At 30.6% G+C, this 24,480-nt stretch overlaps 4 protein-coding genes and 1 pseudogene across 4 annotated transcripts; all 5 read right to left on the bottom strand.

Moving 5' to 3' along the window:
- Positions 1–5,068: 5,068 nt before the first annotated feature.
- Positions 5,069–8,975, bottom strand: LOC132943970 (uncharacterized). The gene is made up of 5 exons (XM_061013157.1): positions 8,753–8,975; positions 8,517–8,594; positions 8,378–8,455; positions 8,154–8,306; positions 5,069–5,789 (listed from the first exon to the last, which is right to left on the bottom strand). Exons 1-5 carry the CDS (start codon positions 8,802–8,804, stop codon positions 5,785–5,787), a joined length of 366 nt encoding a protein of 121 aa, XP_060869140.1. The 5' UTR covers positions 8,805–8,975; the 3' UTR covers positions 5,069–5,784.
- Positions 8,976–10,004: 1,029 nt separating this feature from the next.
- On the bottom strand, positions 10,005–13,594 carry LOC132943574 (putative uncharacterized protein DDB_G0287457). Its single transcript, XM_061012608.1, has 4 exons — positions 12,991–13,594; positions 12,430–12,576; positions 10,599–11,253; positions 10,005–10,050 (listed from the first exon to the last, which is right to left on the bottom strand). The coding sequence occupies exons 1-4, from the start codon at positions 13,592–13,594 to the stop codon at positions 10,005–10,007; spliced, it is 1,452 nt and encodes a 483-aa protein (XP_060868591.1).
- Positions 13,595–19,356: 5,762 nt separating this feature from the next.
- LOC132943572 (putative uncharacterized protein DDB_G0283431) lies at positions 19,357–19,800 on the bottom strand. The gene has a single exon (XM_061012607.1). The coding sequence runs from the start codon at positions 19,798–19,800 to the stop codon at positions 19,357–19,359; it is 444 nt and encodes a 147-aa protein (XP_060868590.1).
- Positions 19,801–21,325: 1,525 nt separating this feature from the next.
- Positions 21,326–23,440, bottom strand: LOC132943969 (uncharacterized; annotated as a pseudogene).
- LOC132943571 (uncharacterized) lies at positions 23,419–24,425 on the bottom strand. Its single transcript, XM_061012606.1, has 3 exons — positions 23,660–24,425; positions 23,484–23,585; positions 23,419–23,424 (listed from the first exon to the last, which is right to left on the bottom strand). Exons 1-3 carry the CDS (start codon positions 23,903–23,905, stop codon positions 23,419–23,421), a joined length of 354 nt encoding a protein of 117 aa, XP_060868589.1. The 5' UTR covers positions 23,906–24,425.
- Between the last annotated feature and the right edge of the window lie 55 nt (positions 24,426–24,480).

Here is a 24,480-nt window from a genome sequence, read left to right as displayed (position 1 = left end):
TGGTATTAACATTTGTGCTTTCTCTTAAAAAAAATGTCATCCAAAGAAAGTATTCCAACTTTAGTATCAAGTATTTTTGACTTCTTTGAAAAAAATTTTTTCAACAGTTTAAAAAAGTTAGGATCAAATCTTCAACCAACTTAAACAACTAACTCACGGCAAAGGAAATATATTTTGGTCTCTTAATAACACGTATCCAATCGGTGGCCTAATTAAAATAAAATTAAAATGTCGTCAGTTTACCAAATGTTTGACAAAAACGTTTAATAGTTATTTACAAAAATAGTACTTATTATTACAGGCCTGATTTGAAATAAGAGACATAGACGTATCTAACTTTCATTCTATTACAATATAATATTGTATTACGATATGCAATCAATGTTAGGTATTTAAGTAACTTTGTATACATGTTTATATAATATACTTACAGAATATTTTGAAACCCAAGTTTCAATTATATCACTTTCGTGAAAATGTGCAGCACACACTCGAAAATTGCTTTTTAGAAAAATAACAAGAATTTTTTCCCGTCGCTACTTTAAATTTTCATTTTTTGGCATACCAGAAGTAGATTTTTCTTTTCCAGCAGTACAATTAGGGACAGCAATTAATTTTGATGATAATGATTATGGGTATATAAATTTTATGGGTATATAAATCGCAAGCTGTTTTTTTTTTTGTATAAGTTTAATTTACTTTAAGAAAATAAACAATTTATACACCATAATATTGAATGAATAGGAACTTAAAAATGTAACACTCATAATCACGTAGCACATAATCACAATTATACAAATTATTGAAAAGATAGTATTTTTAATCGTGTAATGTAATACTTTTGCATTTTTGCTGGAAAATAATGTGGATATTATCACAGAACCATCTTGAATTCTGATGCCTTGTACTTAATTTATATCCTATGAGTGCTAGTAAGAGTTCTAGAGTATCGTTGAGAATAAGAAAAATTATGAGTCCCTTTCAATTTTTTCTTATTGTAGCTCGTTGGGCAACCAAAGTAACTTTAATCGTGCTGTTGATGTTTTGGATTTTTATGTGACACGTGTATCATACATAATATGTAATATATTGCAATATATGTATGTACTTCAAAACTTCAATGACATACATTAATACGCCGAAGATTATATTCAAGATTATGAATTATTGCGTTTGGCAAAAATAGAACACAAACATTTAAAAAGTGAATGTTTTAGAGAGAGAAGACAGTTAACGAATAATGCAATGTAGAAATTAAGGAAAATCACCCACCTTTATGTCTTATACTATAATTATATAGTATTCTATTTTTTTTTTTGAAAACACAAGTTTTTCTTTATATAAATGACACTGAAGTATTAAATTATCAATTGTATTTAATACATGATCTTTGGGATTTAATTCCATTTCCAGTTCTACTAATGTTGTATAAATCTCAAAGCTGTCGTTTACACTGATATCGTTATTTCTTATTGTATCACATAAAATATCATACGCGAGGTTTAATTGACGATCGTGTTTCCAAACAAAACGTGCATATCTCACTGCGATGTAACTGGAGAAAGACTTTGATTGAGAAGAATTTAAATAATTATCAATTCACTTTTGTATGTCATACAATGAATTAATTTGAATACAACAGTTCTTATGACTTGTAAAATATTTTTGGAAATTTCTGAGGTTTTCCCTATAAATTGTTGATGAGATGACCAATCGTATTGATTGAAAGACGCTTTGTAGATTTGTGGGTACCTTCGTAGGTTCTACAACAAACAAAATTGTCGACACTACCGCTGCCACCAAATTATATGTACCAATATCCTTTGTTAGGAGATTAAGGACGTATTCACTATGCAGATTAATAATATGAAGAAAATCTTGTTAATTACAATTAGTGTTACAAGTTGTGTTTATTCTACAAAAACTACAATTTATCAGATTATACTTAAAATTACTAAATACTTATTACATAGATGTTCTGTTTTACATAAGAGGTTCTGTTCCTGATTTGGGAAAGAAAAACATTTATTGTCCAAACCGAGTTTCATATTGACCTCCTTCATCATCTCGATGCTACAGTGTTTGTCGGTCTGCAGCTCGCAGATTGATACATTGGTAATATTTGTTTGCTGCTTTAACGACTTATGGTATGCCCATTTTTACTGGCTAACATTTTAATTGATATTATGTCCTTATGCATTATTCAATAATAATAAATTAAAACTAAAGAGGAATAGAATCTTTGACATTTATATTTGTACCAAATCTCATAAAATTAGTAAAAAGTGACTAAGAATAGAATACTTAACTTCTTATTGTTATAATTATTGGGGATGCAACAAATTTTACATTTTGTAATATTCAATGGCTATTTAATGTTAATGTTTGTAATCAAATAAGTTGCTTAATGATTCATTCCTTTATTCAACAATATTGGTCCTACAATGTTAAAACCATTTATAATGTAATTATGATGTAAAAAGCACTGTTGGGTAAAAATCTATAAAAACAATTGTTTGTTATTATTATTTTATCAAATTTACTTCACAATAATATACAGTTAAGTAAATAAACTACATTTTGATTAATTTTGAACTCCAATGTGGTGGTGCAAGAGTTAAAATAGAAATATTAAATTTAAAAAAAAATTATAGATAAAAGTATACAGTAAAAATATAAATAAAAATAGTACAATCAATAACAATTCATCTTTAACAAATCTTGATTTATTATTTATATTAATTCAATAATGTACATCATAATATGTCAATTACTTTTCTCTATAATAATACAAAAATCTGATTATAAATGTATAAATGTAGTGTAATCCTCATTAAAATGTAAAAATGTATATATAATTTAAAATTTGTATAACTATCTCCGAAACAAGCGCATAATCATAAATCTTGGTCTTATATAATATACAATACCAAGTTTTTTTTCACGAATAAATAAAAATATATTTAAGTATCTAATACAAAGTAAATTTCCTATAATTTTCAGTCATCAAATTTGAACAAAAAAATATTTTAAATTAGTTGGTACCTACCTATATTATCATCTAGTGTATTTGAATTAATTATTAATACAAAATTGGTTACGTTAGGTTAGTTATCAGTTTCATCTATGGACGTGTTGATTTGAAGTCAATTATTCTAATAATTTATCAAAATATTTTTAAATTACGATTTTCAACTTATTTACAGTAAAAATTATAGAAATTAACCATTAATTGATTATTTCTCAAAATAATACCATAATTTATTCTAATTTAAGTGTGTTGTGTATTATTTGTTGTAACACTCAACTAATTGTAATGCATATAGATTATAGACAGACTGGAAATATAAATATGTACTTATTCATTGTGATGAATGTATTATTATTGTGAAGACATAATAAATAAATTTGAACCTCTGGCATGGCATGATGATCTGCAAGTTCAAAACATTTTTTATTGTCATATATTATACTGGTGTTACAAATGATAACTCAAAGATCATGTGTTATTTTTGTATGGTATGGCAGAGTAGACACTACGGAAGCCATGTGGCACTATTCCTCCAGTTGGATGGATGTCCAAAAAGAATTGAAGTGATATGGCACACTGTTAATTATTCTATAACTCATAATTGAGCTTTAAAACAACGATTGTAAAGATACAATTAAGAAATGGAGAAATATACCTAATTGCTTATTGAGCATTAGAAATTTCATCAACCTTCCAAATTGTTTCAATCTAATATATTACATATGTTTTGAGTGTTATAAATAATTAGTATACAATTATAGTTAAATTGAATGTTATCGTCAAATTTTGAATTTGATAATTTTTGTATTAAATTTATTGATTTATAATATAAAAATGTATCCTTACATGACAATTTCAACCATTAATAATATATATTATTATATACTATATATTACTCTAGTACCCAAATTTAATAATTTTAATACTATTGTAATTTTTAATATTTTTTGATTCTAATGTTAGACTACCGTATAAAACCTAACATAACCATTAATGTCATACTTTACACAATTTATATAAACAAAATACTATAGTTAAGGTACCTAATAATTATAAAATAATAAAGAGATAGGAATGATTGGGAATAATGAGATTATGAGAAACAATTATACAATTTTTAAGGATAAAAAATTAATTAATTTTTTTGGTGGGGGATGGATGGGGAAATAAGGGAATTTTCATATCAATGAGTTTGGTATGATTGTAATTTTTACATAATTATATTATCTACATTAGTATACTATTATACATCCCGTGGCCCGTATTTAACAAAACAACTTAAAATTGCATCATCACTTATAACTGTATATAAAAAAAATAATAACAAGTTCAAAAAGTTGGTAATAATCAATATAAATTTGTGAATAAACTGTAAGATTAATTAATTTATTGATAAGTATCAAATAGAATTGATAAATTAATTTTACCAGAGTGAATTTTTTACTTAATAAATAAATACAAAGAAATGCTAGACCTAAAACATGAGTTCACTTTAAAAACGTTGCCTTAGATTAGTGATTGATAATTTTACCGTTTAACTAGTAAATGTTTTTTCTTCTTAGATATCACGTTTGATATATCCCTAATCGCCGTATTTGGCCTATGTTTTAGACCGTCTCCAGCCAATTTTGTACTTTTATACATGTATTCTCGTCCCAATCACATCTGTTTTCAAGTGCCCACTCCCAGCCCTCCTTTGAGCCATTGTGTATGAGAATCAACTACACGGAAAATGAAATAATTGCTCTTACTGTAATTTTAGTTAATTCAGACGTAAATTATAGTTTCTTATGGAACAGCTAATTTTTTAGTTGCTAGCTCTATTTGTTTATAGTTATAATGTTTATGGTCAATTTAACTAAAATGTATAGTCAACTAAAATGTATAGTTGAACTAACCACATACTTTAACTAAATTTATAGTATATGTAACTAAAAAGTTAATAAAATTCACCGAAAATTTCAATTGAAATAACTAGCATACAATATTAATAATATATATATATATAATAGTAAATCAAACTAAAATGTTGTAGTTACAACTACTTGTATTTTATAGTAAGTATAATATTATAATATATAATACCTAACTACTTGATTAGGATAGGTATAGTATAGTTTCAGCTAGGGAGCACACAATAAAAGTATTAATAATACAACTGATGAAGTTAAAAAATTCCATTTTTATATTTAAGAATGCAATGTACATGTTCTATAGATATTACTCATGCATAAAATATATTGTAAAAACCATTTACATAGGTATAAAACACAATCCATTAGACAGAACACAATGAATAGTGGGTTGTATACAATGCAAATTATGTTAATAATTATGTTGATTAAATAAATTATTTATTAAAATGTATTAAACATACCTGAAATTGTAGTGATATTGTTAGTTCTCCTATTACATAGAATCCTTTCGTCAAATTAATGTTGACGTCAGTGGTGTTACCACCTCCGCTACTATTCTAGCTTCCCAGGTTCTGACCGGAACCGGCCACATGAATTTGGAATTTGAATCAATACCTACAAATATATATATTTATATATATTCCTTAGCTAAAAGCGTGTTTCTAAATAACTTGCTAATGTAAACAAATCCAACCTTTGTCACTGATGATATCCATTGCATTCAACATTTCCTTTTCATGAACACTATTACCCCGTACATTTTCGGAATGTGCGTCGCTGGATGTCGGGGCAATGTTTGGAATGAATATGTTAGAGGCTATGTTGATCGCTGTTTTGTCATCCTATAATTATAGCCTGTCTGGTAAAGGTCCTATACAAGCTTTCATATTCAGGACTATTGAAAAATCTTGATAGTATATTATCATATGGAAAAAATATTTACAGAATATAACATAAAAGAATTTATTGCGTCTCCTTGTTATAGCACAAACGATTATAGACGTAGCCGAAATTAAACGTGTGTTTAATTAATATATTATCAACTGCAATATCTAGCTCATAAATATATATTTTTTGGTTTTTTGAACAAATATTGCTTACAGCTAAGTCTAAATATTTTAAATGTTTAATATCTACATTTTTCATAGCGAAAGAAAAATATTAAACGTCAAATGTTGCCAATAATTCTCCCCTAGCCTAACGTCCCTCAATTCTAAGTTCTCGATATCATAATATTAATATACGTACATTTTAAATGCTAAATTATCCCAATATGGCGGTTCTGATATATAATCCCAAACCAGACTATTGCATGACAAATGTAAGTTCCCGGTAGTATGAGCACGATCGCATTTCAATTGATATGTATATTCGAATATTTTATAGAAAAAAATATTTGAAGTCGTAACTAGAATATTTAGCTAGTAACAGGATCAGCCATTCAAGATTAAATCTAAACTTTTCAGCAATAAAGTTATACCATAACCTTTTATTTACCAAATTATGATACAAATAACAGAAATTACCCATTTTCTCTCTGCAAGTTTGACACTTGTTCTTAAAATTATTATGAACCCTGTATGTAGGTGTTAATAAATTTTCTAACGTAGTGTTAAAATAATTATGCACTACTATGATTGTAAAAAAAAAAAAATCGTACTTATATTAAAAAAATAAATATATTTACTCGAATTGGAGTTCATAGTATTTGAATAGAGTGGCACAGAAATAAAAATATTAGATACAGACACTTTGATGGTTTAAATATCAATAAGTCGTGAATTAATACGTTAAATAATCGTGGCGCGAATAACGTACGTTATAATACAACAGTGAGAAACGTACTAACTGACCTTCCCTAAACATTTCTTCACTGTTCGGTATTACCGAAGTTGAGTTTGTATCATAGCGAAGACGAGTGACAATAAAAGGTGCATCATAATTTGATGCAATAGATCAATGAGTTGTCCCAGTGTTTGAAAAAATGATTTTTGCATCTTGCCATTAATAACGGGGTTTATATCATTAGGGTTAAAGCAATCTGGACAACTGTGCCAGAAATATCCGTGATACTGATTGACTTTTTTTTCCGTTTCATCGTAACCATCATCTCTAGCACATATGATGACTTCTTCGCCGATTAAAGCGTGCTATGTTTTTATTTTCATTAAAAATTTTCCTTTTCAACCACTTGATGGATTCATCGGAATAATTTTCTTTTTTGGCATTTTTAACGACTACCGTAGTGCCACTATACAAGTAGGTCTGCGATAAATCGCCATACAAACACTCGCAATTGTTATGTATTTAAAGGGGTAAAAAAATGGTTTCCAAGTTCTAAATATCCTCTTCATAGTATGTCAATGTCTAAATAACAATATTCTTCCGACTCATTTTTGAAGTCAAATACATAATTTTTGATTTTCCAATTTGTTATAAAATGATTGCCTTAGTGTGATTTGTCTGGTAAAGGTCTTATACAAGCTTTCATATTCAGGACTATTGAAAAATCTTGATAGTATATTATCATATGGAATAAAATATTTACAGAATACAATATAAAATAATTTATCGCATCTCCTTGTTAGAGCACAAAGAATTATAGACGTAGCTGAAATTAAACATGTGTTTAATTAATATATTTTCAACTGCAATATCTAGCTCATAAAATATATATTTTTTGGTTTTTTGAACAAATATTGCTTACAGCTAAGTTTAAATATTCTAAATGCTTAATATCTACATTTTTCATAGCGAAAGAAAAATATTAAATGTCAAATGTTGCCAATAATTCTCCCCTAGCCTAACGTCCCTCAATTCTAAGTTCTCGCTGTGAATCCCAACGCGCCGACATCTGTAGCTGCTGCTACGGAGGCTTATTGGCGATTTTAGTGATCATTTGCACTTGCTGTGAAAGTGCTGAAACAGCTTCCGTCAGGTCAGTGAACTGTTTCTCGGAGAGCACACAGTCAATTGACTTCAAATTAATAAAATCAGTTAATGCTTTTGCACTGTTTAAGTGACATTTAGATGATTGATGTTTTTTAAATCCATCAATAGCTCGATACCACGCTTTAAAACCATTACTACTAAATGCTGATTCATTGTAGCTGCTATTTATTCCATTACCTTTAAAGCAGCAACAAGTGAAACAAAATGCTGTGCCAGAAGCATCACTATACTACAACCAATTGAAAATATCATACCAGTTTTTCTGAAATGACTTTTTTTAGAGTTTTGAAGTGACCGTGGATAAAGATCTAATATAGGGTTGTAACGTCCTTTCAAAATTCGATTTTGGAACTCTAAGCGATCCTTTGAAAATGGATTAACCGGATCATATACATTTACCATATTAACTTTAAACAAAAAAAGTTATAATTAATAAATATATACCTAATATAATTAATAAGCTACTAAAAATACATACCATCATCACTATCTAGTTCCTTATTTTCACTTTTCGTTGTGCCGTTAGATATAGAATTTGTTGAGTTAGCTGCACTAGCTGTTGACAGGAAAATTAAAACCATTAAAAAAAAGTTTGTTATTTTAATTAAATAACATACCATCATCACTGTATGGTTCCTTATTTTCACCTTTCTTTGAACCGTCAGATATGGAATTTGTTGAGTTTGCTGAACAAGCTGTAGACATCAATAACATAAATAAATTTAAATTATTTTTAATTATATTTATTATTTAAAATAACTCATTAAATTAATTAAATTTCCCGAGTCTATCTAGACTTTTGATAAATAATTTATTTCTTACATTAATAATTACTAAGAAATTTATTACTTACAGCTTTGAAAATTGAGATGGAGCTTGATGTAAAATAATTTTTTATTGAACATTTACTTTTATTTTTAATAGTTCTACTCCTTTACAGGCTCTACGTTTTCTGTTTTCGCTACCACTTCGTTGACTAGGCATGTTTTAAGTTTTTTATTTAATACAACTTACACATCAACCGATATATTAACAAGAATAATATTAATTATAATAATGTCTGATCAAATTATTATTTCGCGGCATTATAATATAAAAATATTACAACAGTAAATGAGTAAACACGGAACACTGAAACAGACAAGCAGTGTTGCCAGGTTAAAAAGGCCGAATGTTCAGACAATTATTGTAAATTGTTCGTTTTGTTCGTATCGTAAAAAAAGTTGATAAGTACCTAAAAAATTTTCCCTCGCTTCGCTCGGTAACGCAAATACTATTATAGTCTATAAGTATATTGATACTATATTATATTATTTTTTTTTTAATAAGTAATATTACATTTTCTTAACTCGAGGTAACAACTAAGTCACAATTGATAACTTTGAACAACTATTCTATTTAATTGTGATTTTTAAGTAGGTACACTATGTGCCATACTTTTTTTATCAACATAATTTAAATGAAAAATAAATCTAATAATTAGAAAAATGTAGGATTGAAATAAATACTCATTATTATTGAATTACATCAACATTTTTAATTGTTTATAATAATATAACAATAAACAAATATATAACCATTTAAACAAAATTAACTTGATCTGATAATATAAATAACAATAAACAAATATAAATGTATTAACACAATAAATCATCCTTTGATTCGTTTAATAGCAAATGTTAAAACAATATAACAAATATATAACCATTTAAACAAAATTAACTTAATCTGATAATATAAATAACAATTAACAAATATAAAAGTATTAACACAATAAATGATCCTTTTATTTGTTTAATAGCAAATGTTAAAAAAATATACAATCATACTAATTTAATTAAAGATAATATAGGTAAATTGGTTAATATGTTTTTAGTTATTAAGTACAAAAGTTTAATATTAATTCACTCTCTCAAAACAACTATCCGTCAAAACAAAACTCATCGTTACTATTGTTGTCATAAAGATTACTTGTTGTCATAGAATCTATCATTTTTTTAGAAGGTACAAAATCTATACAAGTATTATTTTTTATTTTTATTTCTTGCGAGGCTCAGGGGCGGATCCAGGAATTTTCTGTGGGGGGGCGCACATTTTCTAGAAATTTATGTATACCAATTACATTGGTCTTCCGATTTTTCGTCAAACTTTCTATGTAAGTTAAAATTATATTTATGTAAAATTAAAAGTATTTTCCCAAATATGTTTATGATTTTATTTATATCTAAAAATGTAATAAAGATAGGTATAGATAAGAAGTAGATATATAAAAATAATGAATCATAATTACTATTTATGATAAAATAAATACTTTACTTAAGCAATAATTAGTTTAAGTATTACTATACTTTAAATAGGTACTACATACTTACTATTATATATAAATGTATTACCAATTTATCATTTTTAACTAATTTACGTTCAAATAAAATTAATCACAGTTTAATTCAAGTAGGTATAAAACTTTATTTTATATTAAATAATCAATAAAACAAAACAGAAAATAAAATAGTTGTTACTGTTATTATAACTTCATATATAGGTGCTTAATTATAAAATAATCATTGTACAGTTAATAAAATTACAAAATAAAGTCCAATTTTCTATTTTTATCATTAGCAAATCTATTAATGATATTCTCAATATTATTATGAATATCAATATTTTTGTGAATGTATAACAAAGCTAGACCAGTTAACCTTTCTTCGCTCATTCTAGTTCTTAGCCATGTTTTTAGTAAACGTAGAGAAGAAAAGCTTCTTTCTGCTGTAGCAATAGATATTGGGAGAGTGATAAGAATTTTAATAAATAAAGAAAATACTGGAAAATAGTCACAATCAAGCTTGTCTAGAAATGTTACAGCTGATGTTATAGTTGTTAGGTCAGTATCTGATTTTAATTTATTTTCCAATAGATTTAATTCTCTTCTTAGTTTTTGTTCAATAGAAAATATAGATTCACCAAATAACTCACTATATTGATTAGAAATGTCTTTACTATTGTTGTTTGTATTAATATTTTGTTTTTCAGTTATATTTTCTACGTCGGTTGTATTGGTTAGGAAATTTAATTTACTTTTCTTTTTGTGATTTGCAATATCTGTGATTTGTTTACGTTTGTTTATTTTTTTCACTATTGCAGTTGGTGCCTGTTTGCTATCGGGGAATAATTGTATGCCTAAATCTTTACACAAAATATCACATTCCCTAGTCAATGTCTCGAAATCATCTTCCACACAATCACTATCTTCGCTCATGTCATAACATTTTTTACCTTCATTACATTCATTTTCATTATTTTTACTTTCATTTTTCTTTTCACTATTGTCCTCCTCAACACTGCTCTGTTCACTATCTGAACATGTTCTGATTTTTTTTTTTTTAATTAGTTTTTTTCTTTTAATTTTTTCTTGTTTATCCCAATGGGATGGGAATAGTTCTTCATCATTAGTATCAGCTGTATTTAAAATAAAATCATATACATTTAAACTATCATTTTTGTAATTCTCGTCATCAATGGCATCTTCCAACCATGGTAATGATTTTTTTTTCGAAACAAATATCTTGTCATTCAATGTTACCATTTCCTTTTCAAATGTATGTATCGCACGTATAAAAAGCTTCGACCATTCAGCCGACGTTAAAGGTTTACCCCGACGCATCATGGCCGGCCCCAATGCGTACGACAAGTACGCATGACATAACTTTACTAACTGTATAACAACTTTAGTTTCTATGTCAAACGTTGATTTAATAACCTTAGATTTAGTATATATCGTGGTGATGATGGCTTCTTTAAATTTATTTGCAAATGCTTGTGAATAACTAAAAGGGATAATTGTTGTAAAATACCATGGAATAAAGTGGTTGTTATGGTTATTGAAAAATGAAACCGACGTTTCTGATGTTAAGTTTATTTTTAATATGCCCGTATCTATGACGTAGTCCGATACCCAGTAAATCAGAATCATAAATAGGTTGTCACAGGAAATACATAAATCAATTGGAATTTGCGATTCATTTTTAAAAAACCGTCCCAATAACGCGAATATATCTATTTTACTAAATACCGCATGGTGGTTTTTTTTATTGTCATTATTTTTAGCTATTGTGTTGTAAAATACACTTTGTTTTTTCGATTCATTTATATCATTTAAATTATGAATATTTGTCATAGAAAACAGCCATTCGCAAATAGTTTCCCTATTTCTAATTAAAATATTGTAGGTGTGTGGGAAATATAAATTGTGTATATTTAATTCTGAAAATAACACAGCCACTCCTTCGAACACATCACTTGTAAAATCAAATGTTGTTAACATTTTTATTATATGGCTTTTGAGATACAACAACGATAGAGCCGTTATACATCGTGTTTCGTGAAATCTACCAAAACAAATTACTAATTGAATAGCTTTAGTTAACAGTTTTTTTATATTTTGAGAAGGGTCTGTTGGCATGTTGATTATTTTTTTATTTATTCTGTATAAAATGTGTGATAGAATATTTTTCTTGTCCTCTCGATTAATACCCTCGTTATAATTTTTTAAGTCCTGAGTTTCCAATTTCCAGTACCCCAAAAACAACATTTCAATCTCACCTTCAATTATGTCATATGATTCAGATGCTCTTGATCTCAACAGTTTGCTTACCAAAATTTCCAATTCCAGTAAATAAACTGTTGGGATATATCCGTACGTCAAATCATATACCATAATATCGTGTTTACTATTGGATGACGAGTTTTCAATAACCGGTAAGTTAAGTTTATTAATAGTATATATTTTTAATGTCTCCCCAAGTTGAGATGGCTGTATTGAAATATTAAAATTGTTTATTTTTTGAATTTTGTGAAGTACATAATATGTAATCTTACTAAAACTATTTGGGCATTTAAATTTATTTGCGTGGTCTTCGTACTCTGCTAATGTGTATTTTATGTGATTAAATTTTTGGATACATTTAACTTGAAATTTTTTATCTTTTATATTTAAAATAGTTATCTTATCAAATTTTTTTCGTAATGCCGCAAAATATTTTTCATTTAACTTATTTTTGTAAAGTTTGGTAATTTTATCATCCATATAATCACTATCATTATCAACATAATACATGTAATTTTTGTAAATGTCAGCACCATGATATTGTAAATTTTCTACAACAGAATTGCTGGTTAAACTTTTAAAATTAGTCACATTTTTCGATTTGGATTTTGTTAATCTATCCGACTTTGGGACGGTTCTTAGATTGTTTTCATAATTCCATATAAAGTTGACAATATCTGGATCTGAATCAGAACCACTATCAGAAACAATATCACTATTTTCATAGTCATCATTGACATTATTACTAGCATTACCATTATCATTGACATAATTACAAGCATTACCGTTATCATTGACATTACTACTAGCATTACCATTATCATTGACATTATCACCAACATTATCATTACCATTGACACCATCACTAACATTATCATTATTATTATCAGTATTATTACCATACTTATTATCTAATTTCTTTTTTTTATTTAATACCAATTTCTCAATTTTAGAATTTGGATTAAATACTGTATCCTTTACTTGAGGCTTAACATTAAATTGTTCGGTGAGTTCTTCGCACTCTTCGTCGTTTTCATCAAGTTGGGTCAGTACATCGTTACCCTTTATAATAATATAGGTGCCTACATCCATTGAAGCTGTGAGGTAGTCGTTCACACTGAAATCCTCCACGTCATGATCAACAGTTCTGGTCGCTCGCCTTCACCAAAAACCCGTAACTCAGCGCTTCGTGCTTTTGTATAATTGTGGTACTCTCGCCTCTCTTCTCCTCCGTCTTCACCAGCAATGACTCGAAATCTGCGTATATCACGAAAGGATGCCGCACTGTCTTTTTCCACGCCCTGAACTCAACACAATCACCCTCCTTCGGCATCCCCGGTAAAATAGGTTTGTGTGCCCTGCAAATCAATTTGTGCTGTTCTTAAGCCTCCTGCCCACTCAACTTGAATTTATGAGCTCTGTTGTCGAACGAGGTGAAACACCTCTTACAGAACACGGCACTCCCATTATGTCTGGTTTTCTGTGCGCGTATCAACCGGGAAAAATTGGATATGTACACGTAGTGCGAGTTTTCTCCGTCCATCACCAGCAGCAAGTCAAAACGATCCTTTTTTTCTTCGTCGACGACTCGTAACGGATACACTTCGTACGTTGGGTACTTACGGGGTGCCTGGAATTTTTTGTCGAGGCCGTATACATTTATAGAGACGTTATTATTATTTTTTTCAAATTTGGTGATGTCTGATATTGGTGTCGGGAACGATATACCGTTAAAATTATAATTTTTCTCATGCTTTTTATAATTTTCTCCGACACAATATTTATATCTATCAGATAAATTTTCGGCTACAAGCCTCGCCAAAATCGCCCACTTGAAGCACTCCTGATCCGTGTTTTGTGGGTTGATGGTCCCCCGTTTTCTATCTATATATTCAGGTAGTTGAATATACGACGAGCCGCCCATCGGTGTATATTTATACACGGTCAACAACAGCCCATCGATCGTCTCCAGTGTAAATCCACTACCCCTCCCGATGTAGTCATCTTTCTCCTGAACCAACTTCATCTACCATGGTAATGATTTTTTTTTCGAAACAAATATCTTGTCATTCAATGTTACCATTTCCTTTTCAAATGTATGTATCGCACGTATAAAAAGCTTCGACCATTCAGCCGACGTTAAAGGTTTACCCCGACGCATCATGGCCGGCCCCAATGCGTACGACAAGTACGCATGACATAACTTTACTAACTGTATAACAACTTTAGTTTCTATGTCAAACGTTGATTTAATAACCTTAGATTTAGTATATATCGTGGTGATGATGGCTTCTTTAAATTTATTTGCAAATGCTTGTGAATAACTAAAAGGGATAATTGTTGTAAAATACCATGGAATAAAGTGGTTGTTATGGTTATTGAAAAATGAAACCGACGTTTCTGATGTTAAGTTTATTTTTAATATGCCCGTATCTATGACGTAGTCCGATACCCAGTAAATCAGAATCATAAATAGGTTGTCACAGGAAATACATAAATCAATTGGAATTTGCGATTCATTTTTAAAAAACCGTCCCAATAACGCGAATATATCTATTTTACTAAATACCGCATGGTGGTTTTTTTTATTGTCATTATTTTTAGCTATTGTGTTGTAAAATACACTTTGTTTTTTCGATTCATTTATATCATTTAAATTATGAATATTTGTCATAGAAAACAGCCATTCGCAAATAGTTTCCCTATTTCTAATTAAAATATTGTAGGTGTGTGGGAAATATAAATTGTGTATATTTAATTCTGAAAATAACACAGCCACTCCTTCGAACACATCACTTGTAAAATCAAATGTTGTTAACATTTTTATTATATGGCTTTTGAGATACAACAACGATAGAGCCGTTATACATCGTGTTTCGTGAAATCTACCAAAACAAATTACTAATTGAATAGCTTTAGTTAACAGTTTTTTTATATTTTGAGAAGGGTCTGTTGGCATGTTGATTATTTTTTTATTTATTCTGTATAAAATGTGTGATAGAATATTTTTCTTGTCCTCTCGATTAATACCCTCGTTATAATTTTTTAAGTCCTGAGTTTCCAATTTCCAGTACCCCAAAAACAACATTTCAATCTCACCTTCAATTATGTCATATGATTCAGATGCTCTTGATCTCAACAGTTTGCTTACCAAAATTTCCAATTCCAGTAAATAAACTGTTGGGATATATCCGTACGTCAAATCATATACCATAATATCGTGTTTACTATTGGATGACGAGTTTTCAATAACCGGTAAGTTAAGTTTATTAATAGTATATATTTTTAATGTCTCCCCAAGTTGAGATGGCTGTATTGAAATATTAAAATTGTTTATTTTTTGAATTTTGTGAAGTACATAATATGTAATCTTACTAAAACTATTTGGGCATTTAAATTTATTTGCGTGGTCTTCGTACTCTGCTAATGTGTATTTTATGTGATTAAATTTTTGGATACATTTAACTTGAAATTTTTTATCTTTTATATTTAAAATAGTTATCTTATCAAATTTTTTTCGTAATGCCGCAAAATATTTTTCATTTAACTTATTTTTGTAAAGTTTGGTAATTTTATCATCCATATAATCACTATCATTATCAACATAATACATGTAATTTTTGTAAATGTCAGCACCATGATATTGTAAATTTTCTACAACAGAATTGCTGGTTAAACTTTTAAAATTAGTCACATTTTTCGATTTGGATTTTGTTAATCTATCCGACTTTGGGACGGTTCTTAGATTGTTTTCATAATTCCATATAAAGTTGACAATATCTGGATCTGAATCAGAACCACTATCAGAAACAATATCACTATTTTCATAGTCATCATTGACATTATTACTAGCATTACCATTATCATTGACATAATTACAAGCATTACCGTTATCATTGACATTACTACTAGCATTACCATTATCATTGACATTATCACCAACATTATCATTACCATTGACACCATCACTAACATTATCATTATTATTATCAGTATTATTACCATACTTATTATCTAATTTCTTTTTTTTATTTAATACCAATTTCTCAATTTTAGAATTTGGATTAAATACTGTATCCTTTACTTGAGGCTTAACATTAAATTGTTCGGTGAGTTCTTCGCACTCTTCGTCGTTTTCATCAAGTTGGGTCAGTACATCGTTACCCTTTATAATAATATAGGTGCCTACATCCATTGAAGCTGTGAGGTAGTCGTTCACACTGAAATCCTCCACGTCATGATCAACAGTTCTGGTCGCTCGCCTTCACCAAAAACCCGTAACTCAGCGCTTCGTGCTTTTGTATAATTGTGGTACTCTCGCCTCTCTTCTCCTCCGTCTTCACCAGCAATGACTCGAAATCTGCGTATATCACGAAAGGATGCCGCACTGTCTTTTTCCACGCCCTGAACTCAACACAATCACCCTCCTTCGGCATCCCCGGTAAAATAGGTTTGTGTGCCCTGCAAATCAATTTGTGCTGTTCTTAAGCCTCCTGCCCACTCAACTTGAATTTATGAGCTCTGTTGTCGAACGAGGTGAAACACCTCTTACAGAACACGGCACTCCCATTATGTCTGGTTTTCTGTGCGCGTATCAACCGGGAAAAATTGGATATGTACACGTAGTGCGAGTTTTCTCCGTCCATCACCAGCAGCAAGTCAAAACGATCCTTTTTTTCTTCGTCGACGACTCGTAACGGATACACTTCGTACGTTGGGTACTTACGGGGTGCCTGGAATTTTTTGTCGAGGCCGTATACATTTATAGAGACGTTATTATTATTTTTTTCAAATTTGGTGATGTCTGATATTGGTGTCGGGAACGATATACCGTTAAAATTATAATTTTTCTCATGCTTTTTATAATTTTCTCCGACACAATATTTATATCTATCAGATAAATTTTCGGCTACAAGCCTCGCCAAAATCGCCCACTTGAAGCACTCCTGATCCGTGTTTTGTGGGTTGATGGTCCCCCGTTTTCTATCTATATATTCAGGTAGTTGAATATACGACGAGCCGCCCATCGGTGTATATTTATACACGGTCAACAACAGCCCATCGATCGTCTCCAGTGTAAATCCACTACCCCTCCCGATGTAGTCATCTTTCTCCTGAACCAACTTCATCTACCATGGTAATGATTTTTTTTTCGAAACAAATATCTTGTCATTCAATGTTACCATTTCCTTTTCAAATGTATGTATCGCACGTATAAAAAGCTTCGACCATTCAGCCGACGTTAAAGGTTTACCCCGACGCATCATGGCCGGCCCCAATGCGTACGACAAGTACGCATGACATAACTTTACTAACTGTATAACAACTTTAGTTTCTATGTCAAACGTTGATTTAATAACCTTAGATTTAGTATATATCGTGGTGATGATGGCTTCTTTAAATTTATTTGCAAATGCTTGTGAATAACTAAAAGGGATAATTGTTGTAAAATACCATGGAATAAAGTGGTTGTTATGGTTATTGAAAAATGAAACCGACGTTTCTGATGTTAAGTTTATTTTTAATATGCCCGTATCTATGACGTAGTCCGATACCCAGTAAATCAGAATCATAAATAGGTTGTCACAGGAAATACATAAATCAATTGGAATTTGCGATTCATTTTTAAAAAACCGTCCCAATAACGCGAATATATCTATTTTACTAAATACCGCATGGTGGTTTTTTTTATTGTCATTATTTTTAGCTATTGTGTTGTAAAATACACTTTGTTTTTTCGATTCATTTATATCATTTAAATTATGAATATTTGTCATAGAAAACAGCCATTCGCAAATAGTTTCCCTATTTCTAATTAAAATATTGTAGGTGTGTGGGAAATATAAATTGTGTATATTTAATTCTGAAAATAACACAGCCACTCCTTCGAACACATCACTTGTAAAATCAAATGTTGTTAACATTTTTATTATATGGCTTTTGAGATACAACAACGATAGAGCCGTTATACATCGTGTTTCGTGAAATCTACCAAAACAAATTACTAATTGAATAGCTTTAGTTAACAGTTTTTTTATATTTTGAGAAGGGTCTGTTGGCATGTCGATTATTTTTTTATTTATTCTGTATAAAATGTGTGATAGAATATTTTTCTTGTCCTCTCGATTAATACCCTCGTTATAATTTTTTAAGTCCTGAGTTTCCAATTTCCAGTACCCCAAAAACAACATTTCAATCTCACCTTCAATTATGTCATATGATTCAGATGCTCTTGATCTCAACAGTTTGCTTACCAAAATTTCCAATTCCAGTAAATAAACTGTTGGGATATATCCGTACGTCAAATCATATACCATAATATCGTGTTTACTATTGGATGACGAGTTTTCAATAACCGGTAAGTTAAGTTTATTAATAGTATATATTTTTAATGTCTCCCCAAGTTGAGATGGCTGTATTGAAATATTAAAATTGTTTATTTTTTGAATTTTGTGAAGTACATAATATGTAATCTTACTAAAACTATTTGGGCATTTAAATTTATTTGCGTGGTCTTCGTACTCTGCTAATGTGTATTTTATGTGATTAAATTTTTGGATACATTTAACTTGAAATTTTTTATCTTTTATATTTAAAATAGTTATCTTATCAAATTTTTTTCGTAATGCCGCAAAATATTTTTCATTTAACTTATTTTTGTAAAGTTTGGTAATTTTATCATCCATATAATCACTATCATTATCAACATAATACATGTAATTTTTGTAAATGTCAGCACCATGATATTGTAAATTTTCTACAACAGAATTGCTGGTTAAACTTTTAAAATTAGTCACATTTTTCGATTTGGATTTTGTTAATCTATCCGACTTTGGGACGGTTCTTAGATTGTTTTAATAATTCCATATAAAGTTGACAATATCTGGATCTGAATCAGAACCACTATCAGAAACAATATCACTATTTTCATAGTCATCATTGACATTATTACTAGCATTACCATTATCATTGACATAATTACAAGCATTACCGTTATCATTGACATTACTACTAGCATTACCATTATCATTGACATTATCACCAACATTATCATTACCATTGACACCATTACTAACATTATCATTATTATTATCAGTATTATTACCATACTTATTATCTAATTTCTTTTTTTTATTTAATACCAATTTCTCAATTTTAGAATTTGGATTAAATACTGTATCCTTTACTTGAGGTTTAACATTAAATTGTTCGGTGAGTTCTTCGCACTCTTCGTCGCTTTCATCAAGTTGGGTCAGTACATCGTTACCCTTTATAATAATATAGGTGCCTACATCCATTGAAGCTGTGAGGTAGTCGTTCACACTGAAATCCTCCACGTCATGATCAACAGTTCTGGTCGCTCGCCTTCACCTAAAACCCGTAACTCAGCGCTTCGTGCTTTTGTATAATTGTGGTACTCTCGCCTCTCTTCTCCTCCGTCTTCACCAGCAATGACTCGAAATCTGCGTATATCACGAAAGGATGCCGCACTGTCTTTTTCCACGCCCTGAACTCAACACAATCACCCTCCTTCGGCATCCCCGGTAAAATAGGTTTGTGTGCCCTGCAAATCAATTTGTGCTGTTCTTAAGCCTCCTGCCCACTCAACTTGAATTTATGAGCTCTGTTGTCGAACGAGGTGAAACACCTCTTACAGAACACGGCACTCCCATTATGTCTGGTTTTCTGTGCGCGTATCAACCGGGAAAAATTGGATATGTACACGTAGTGCGAGTTTTCTCCGTCCATCACCAGCAGCAAGTCAAAACGATCCTTTTTTTCTTCGTCGACGACTCGTAACGGATACACTTCGTACGTTGGGTACTTACGGGGTGCCTGGAATTTTTTGTCGAGGCCGTATACATTTATAGAGACGTTATTATTATTTTTTTCAAATTTGGTGATGTCTGATATTGGTGTCGGGAACGATATACCGTTAAAATTACAATTTTTCTCATGCTTTTTATAATTTTCTCCGACACAATATTTATATCTATCAGATAAATTTTCGGCTACAAGCCTCGCCAAAATCGCCCACTTGAAGCACTCCTGATCCGTGTTTTGTGGGTTGATGGTCCCCCGTTTTCTATCTATATATTCAGGTAGTTGAATATACGACGAGCCGCCCATCGGTGTATATTTATACACGGTCAACAACAGCCCATCGATCGTCTCCAGTGTAAATCCACTACCCCTCCCGATGTAGTCATCTTTCTCCTGAACCAACTTCATGTACGCTCTCTCTACAATAGTTCTTATATCGCTGTCAGGGTAAATTTCTGTCGCCACTGTCTTAAATGCCCGGTTCTCCGACGAATTGGGGACGTTGGGCCGGTTGTACGTAGCTTCGAGCTTCAGGTTGAATTTAATAGAATGTTTTTGTACGGAGGTCTTAAATAAAATGACTAGTTCAGGCATGAGGGGTCGGAGAAAGTCTGAATAATTTTGAATATTGTTGATATTTCTAGCGTAATACCACACAGTTTTACAATTTTACAATTATGTTTGATACAATTGTATATATATATATATATATATATAATTGTTTAATTAATTAATTAAATTAACTCACTTTTATTTTTAGTAGATCGTGTAGTTGTGGACGGCTTGACGTAGTTGAATGTAGATAGGGAATGAATTCAGAACTGAAAAATATAACTCCTGTTAATTTCGTATAATATAATATAAATTAATGATATTTTAAAAATTATAGGCATTATACTATTGTAATACGACAGCATATAATAATTATTAAATAAAACTCACTTTATTCGTACGGAGGTGTTGTAATATTAATGAATTGAGCTGGCGACTGATAATATCTGGAGAGGTCTGTTATGTACTGCAGAGAAAATAAGACTGATTTAATATTGAGTGGACAGCGGAAAAGTGTCCAAAATTATATCATCATCGACGGCGAACCCCACCTACACCGTTCGGCGTGCGCAATTTTGAGCTAGTACACCGATTGATATACACACATGTGTAAATTACAGTAAAAAAGGGTCGATCCTCAAGCGGATCCTGTGCGTCGTATACCCCGGAATGTGTCGTCTTGACCACGTCATGTGCGTCCACCGGGACGCCGACGCAGGCTGGCGGGGTACTTCATACCCCGTCTATGTCCGCCCAGATGTGGCTTATTTGTGTTGTAAAATCTCGATATTCGTACCCATAATATAAATTTAATGGTGAAATATAATAATATCGTGTATACAGAAATTATATTATATTATTCTACAAATTATTTTTAAAAGAATTGTTAAGGAATGCGGAGTCGGCCGTGAGACCGTGTGAACGTAGAACCCAGATGTCAATTATATACATAAATACACACACATATTTGTGTAATAAAACACAGTACACGATTATATAATATAATATACATTTATTTCAGAAATATTATATATTATATAGCATATTATTTCACGTATTTTTATTAAACCATTTCAACAATTTGAAAACTCAGTTATATGTACACTGTGTATGATTTAAATTCTTATGGTGTAAACAACACGATTCGTTAATTACAAAATACTACAAAATTTTTTGAAAATGTCCCAGCGACTAGTTGATATTAACGTATAATATTTACAATAAAACTATTTAAAAAAAAAATGTGCAGTATATAAAATTAGGTTAGGCATTGTAGAAGGCCTCTCATTAATCCTTTCTCTTCCTCGTTTCAGATCTGTCCTTCTTCATCTTCCATACAATCTAATTCCGACCAATCATCCTCTGGTTCATCTTCCCTATAAGATTAAGATAAAATGTTAGCAAAATAATTTTTAAAAAATATAAAATAATTTAAAAACTTACTCTATACTATAATGTCCATGGGCCAGTGTATTTATTTTATCCTCTAGCACTACCTTCATGTCATCATAGCTGTTATATGTTAATTTTTTCGTCTTAATCGTCACGAGTTGATGTTTGAATGACCTAATTGATACATTTTCCTTATACACATCAACGCCAGCTTCTCCAAACAAACACCTCCTGTGGTCTTCCAATGTCATGTGGTTCTTAACCACATGCTGCCTTATTCCTTTTGCTTTGATTTTTACAACTCCTACTCTGTCGTCATCCCCAGAGTATACGTGGAAAGCATACGATTTCGCCCTCAATGCACAAAATTCGGTGATTATATTAGCATGTCCGAGAAGTTCCCAGGTTCCTTCTTTCTAACTGCAACATAACATGGATGGTTAAGAGGCAGATTTGCAGTGTCCATTCGGTCCAACAAGCTGTGATTAGCTGCCAAGTCTTCATAAAAATCAGTAGTTTTAATATGATATATCAACGAATCTGAAAATAACAATAATAATTAACATAATATATGAAAATTAGATAAGTTTTAATATATTTACCTGTATCAGTGTACATAAGCTTAATGTTATCCCTATAGTGCCTATGCATAACATTGTAGTGATAGTCGTACATCAACGTCTTACTGATATCCAGTACTGCAAATCCTATAGAAAATAAAATGTATGATAAAAGTGTATTATATAATTTAAAAAGTATATTTACCAATATATATAGGTTTATCGAATTTAATAATTTTATTTTCTAAAGCGACTGCATTTAAATTCTCATTATAGTTTGTACAGTGTTTAAATGTACATTTGTTTATTAATTTTTGCAACCTCCTCTCACATGACACCAACTCCATCTTCATTTCTTTCCGTTTTGACTGCATTGTTTTACCTGTAAAAATAAAATGTTAGTAAATAGTATAAAGTAACATACCAAATACAGCATTATTCATAAGTTTGAAAAAATCTTTCTCAAGCGCGTTCCTTGCCCTTTTCCTCATCTCTGTGTTACTAATATACTGACCGTTCTCAAACATCAGAAGCATGTCATAATCGTCCAACAACTGTAGTTTTTGCCCCGTGAACTTCAGCATCGTGTCAAAACTTAAGCCGGGGGCGGTAAAATAATGGGCAGCGTCCAAGTTATACGTCCTCATACAAACGTCGCGGAAATTCTCGAACACATCAGCCAGCAGCAACACGTCGATTTTGAGGTACAGGTCAGAATAATCAACGAGCGTCCTGCAGTTAAAATGACTCCATACCTGTAACACACAACATTATTTACATTATTTACATTTCAAATATATATCTAAATACGTGTGCAGCGTATACATACCTCCTTAGCATGGTCATATTCACTCTCCTTAATCCCGGTCTCCGTTAACGTGCTGTAGAAATCTCGCTTCCTCGGTAATATTATATCATCCAGCCGCTCCCAACAATCCGTGTACTCGTAAGGGTATACCACCTTCCGAGTTACGAGCGGCATATCTCCGGTGATAAAATGTTTGGCTGTCTCACGGAAGTTTTCATGTTCGGGTGTAACTAAATTTTCAGCAAGGGACGATAAACTCGAAGCCATAAACCTGAACGTGTCGATAAACCGAACAGTGAAGGTATTACTTATATATTTCGAGAAAGATATAAATTTCTCTTCACTGTTCGGTAGGTTCAGTGATTATGAAATGTGAGTCGTAGTTTGAGAGATTATGAAAAAAAACAGGGACAAATTTAGGCTGTTGCAACTTCAGGTTACATCCCGAGCACAAGGCCCCCCTAAATTTGCCGGTCAAATGATCATGATCCCTAACCTTTACGACCCCGGCTAAATTGCATTTGCATAAATTACACACACTACACTCTTGATGTGTTTTTTCTTCGTCCTCAGTCATGATTATAGGGATATTAATTTTCATCAGACTTTCAATTTTCCGGGCCACATCAATTACTGATTCTACAAAATGCCTCGCCACGTCCGTCTTGTTTTTGCTACCTCTATAGATTACCGGCGCCGTCGGTATCTCATGTTGTGTTAATAACTCCACCGGTACGTCCTCACTAGCCTTTACCAGAAATCCGTATATTAATGTTAGCATTTACAAGGTTTTTAATGAAATATATTGGCTTCCATCTACCTGAAACAGAAAAACATGATTA

The sequence above is a fragment of the Metopolophium dirhodum genome, chromosome 4 (genome assembly GCF_019925205.1).
Source record: "Metopolophium dirhodum isolate CAU chromosome 4, ASM1992520v1, whole genome shotgun sequence".
In the NCBI taxonomy this organism is placed as follows: Eukaryota; Metazoa; Arthropoda; class Insecta; order Hemiptera; family Aphididae; genus Metopolophium; species Metopolophium dirhodum.
The sequence above is the reverse complement of the archived record's forward strand: the minus strand, read 5'-3'. Positions and strand labels throughout refer to the sequence as shown.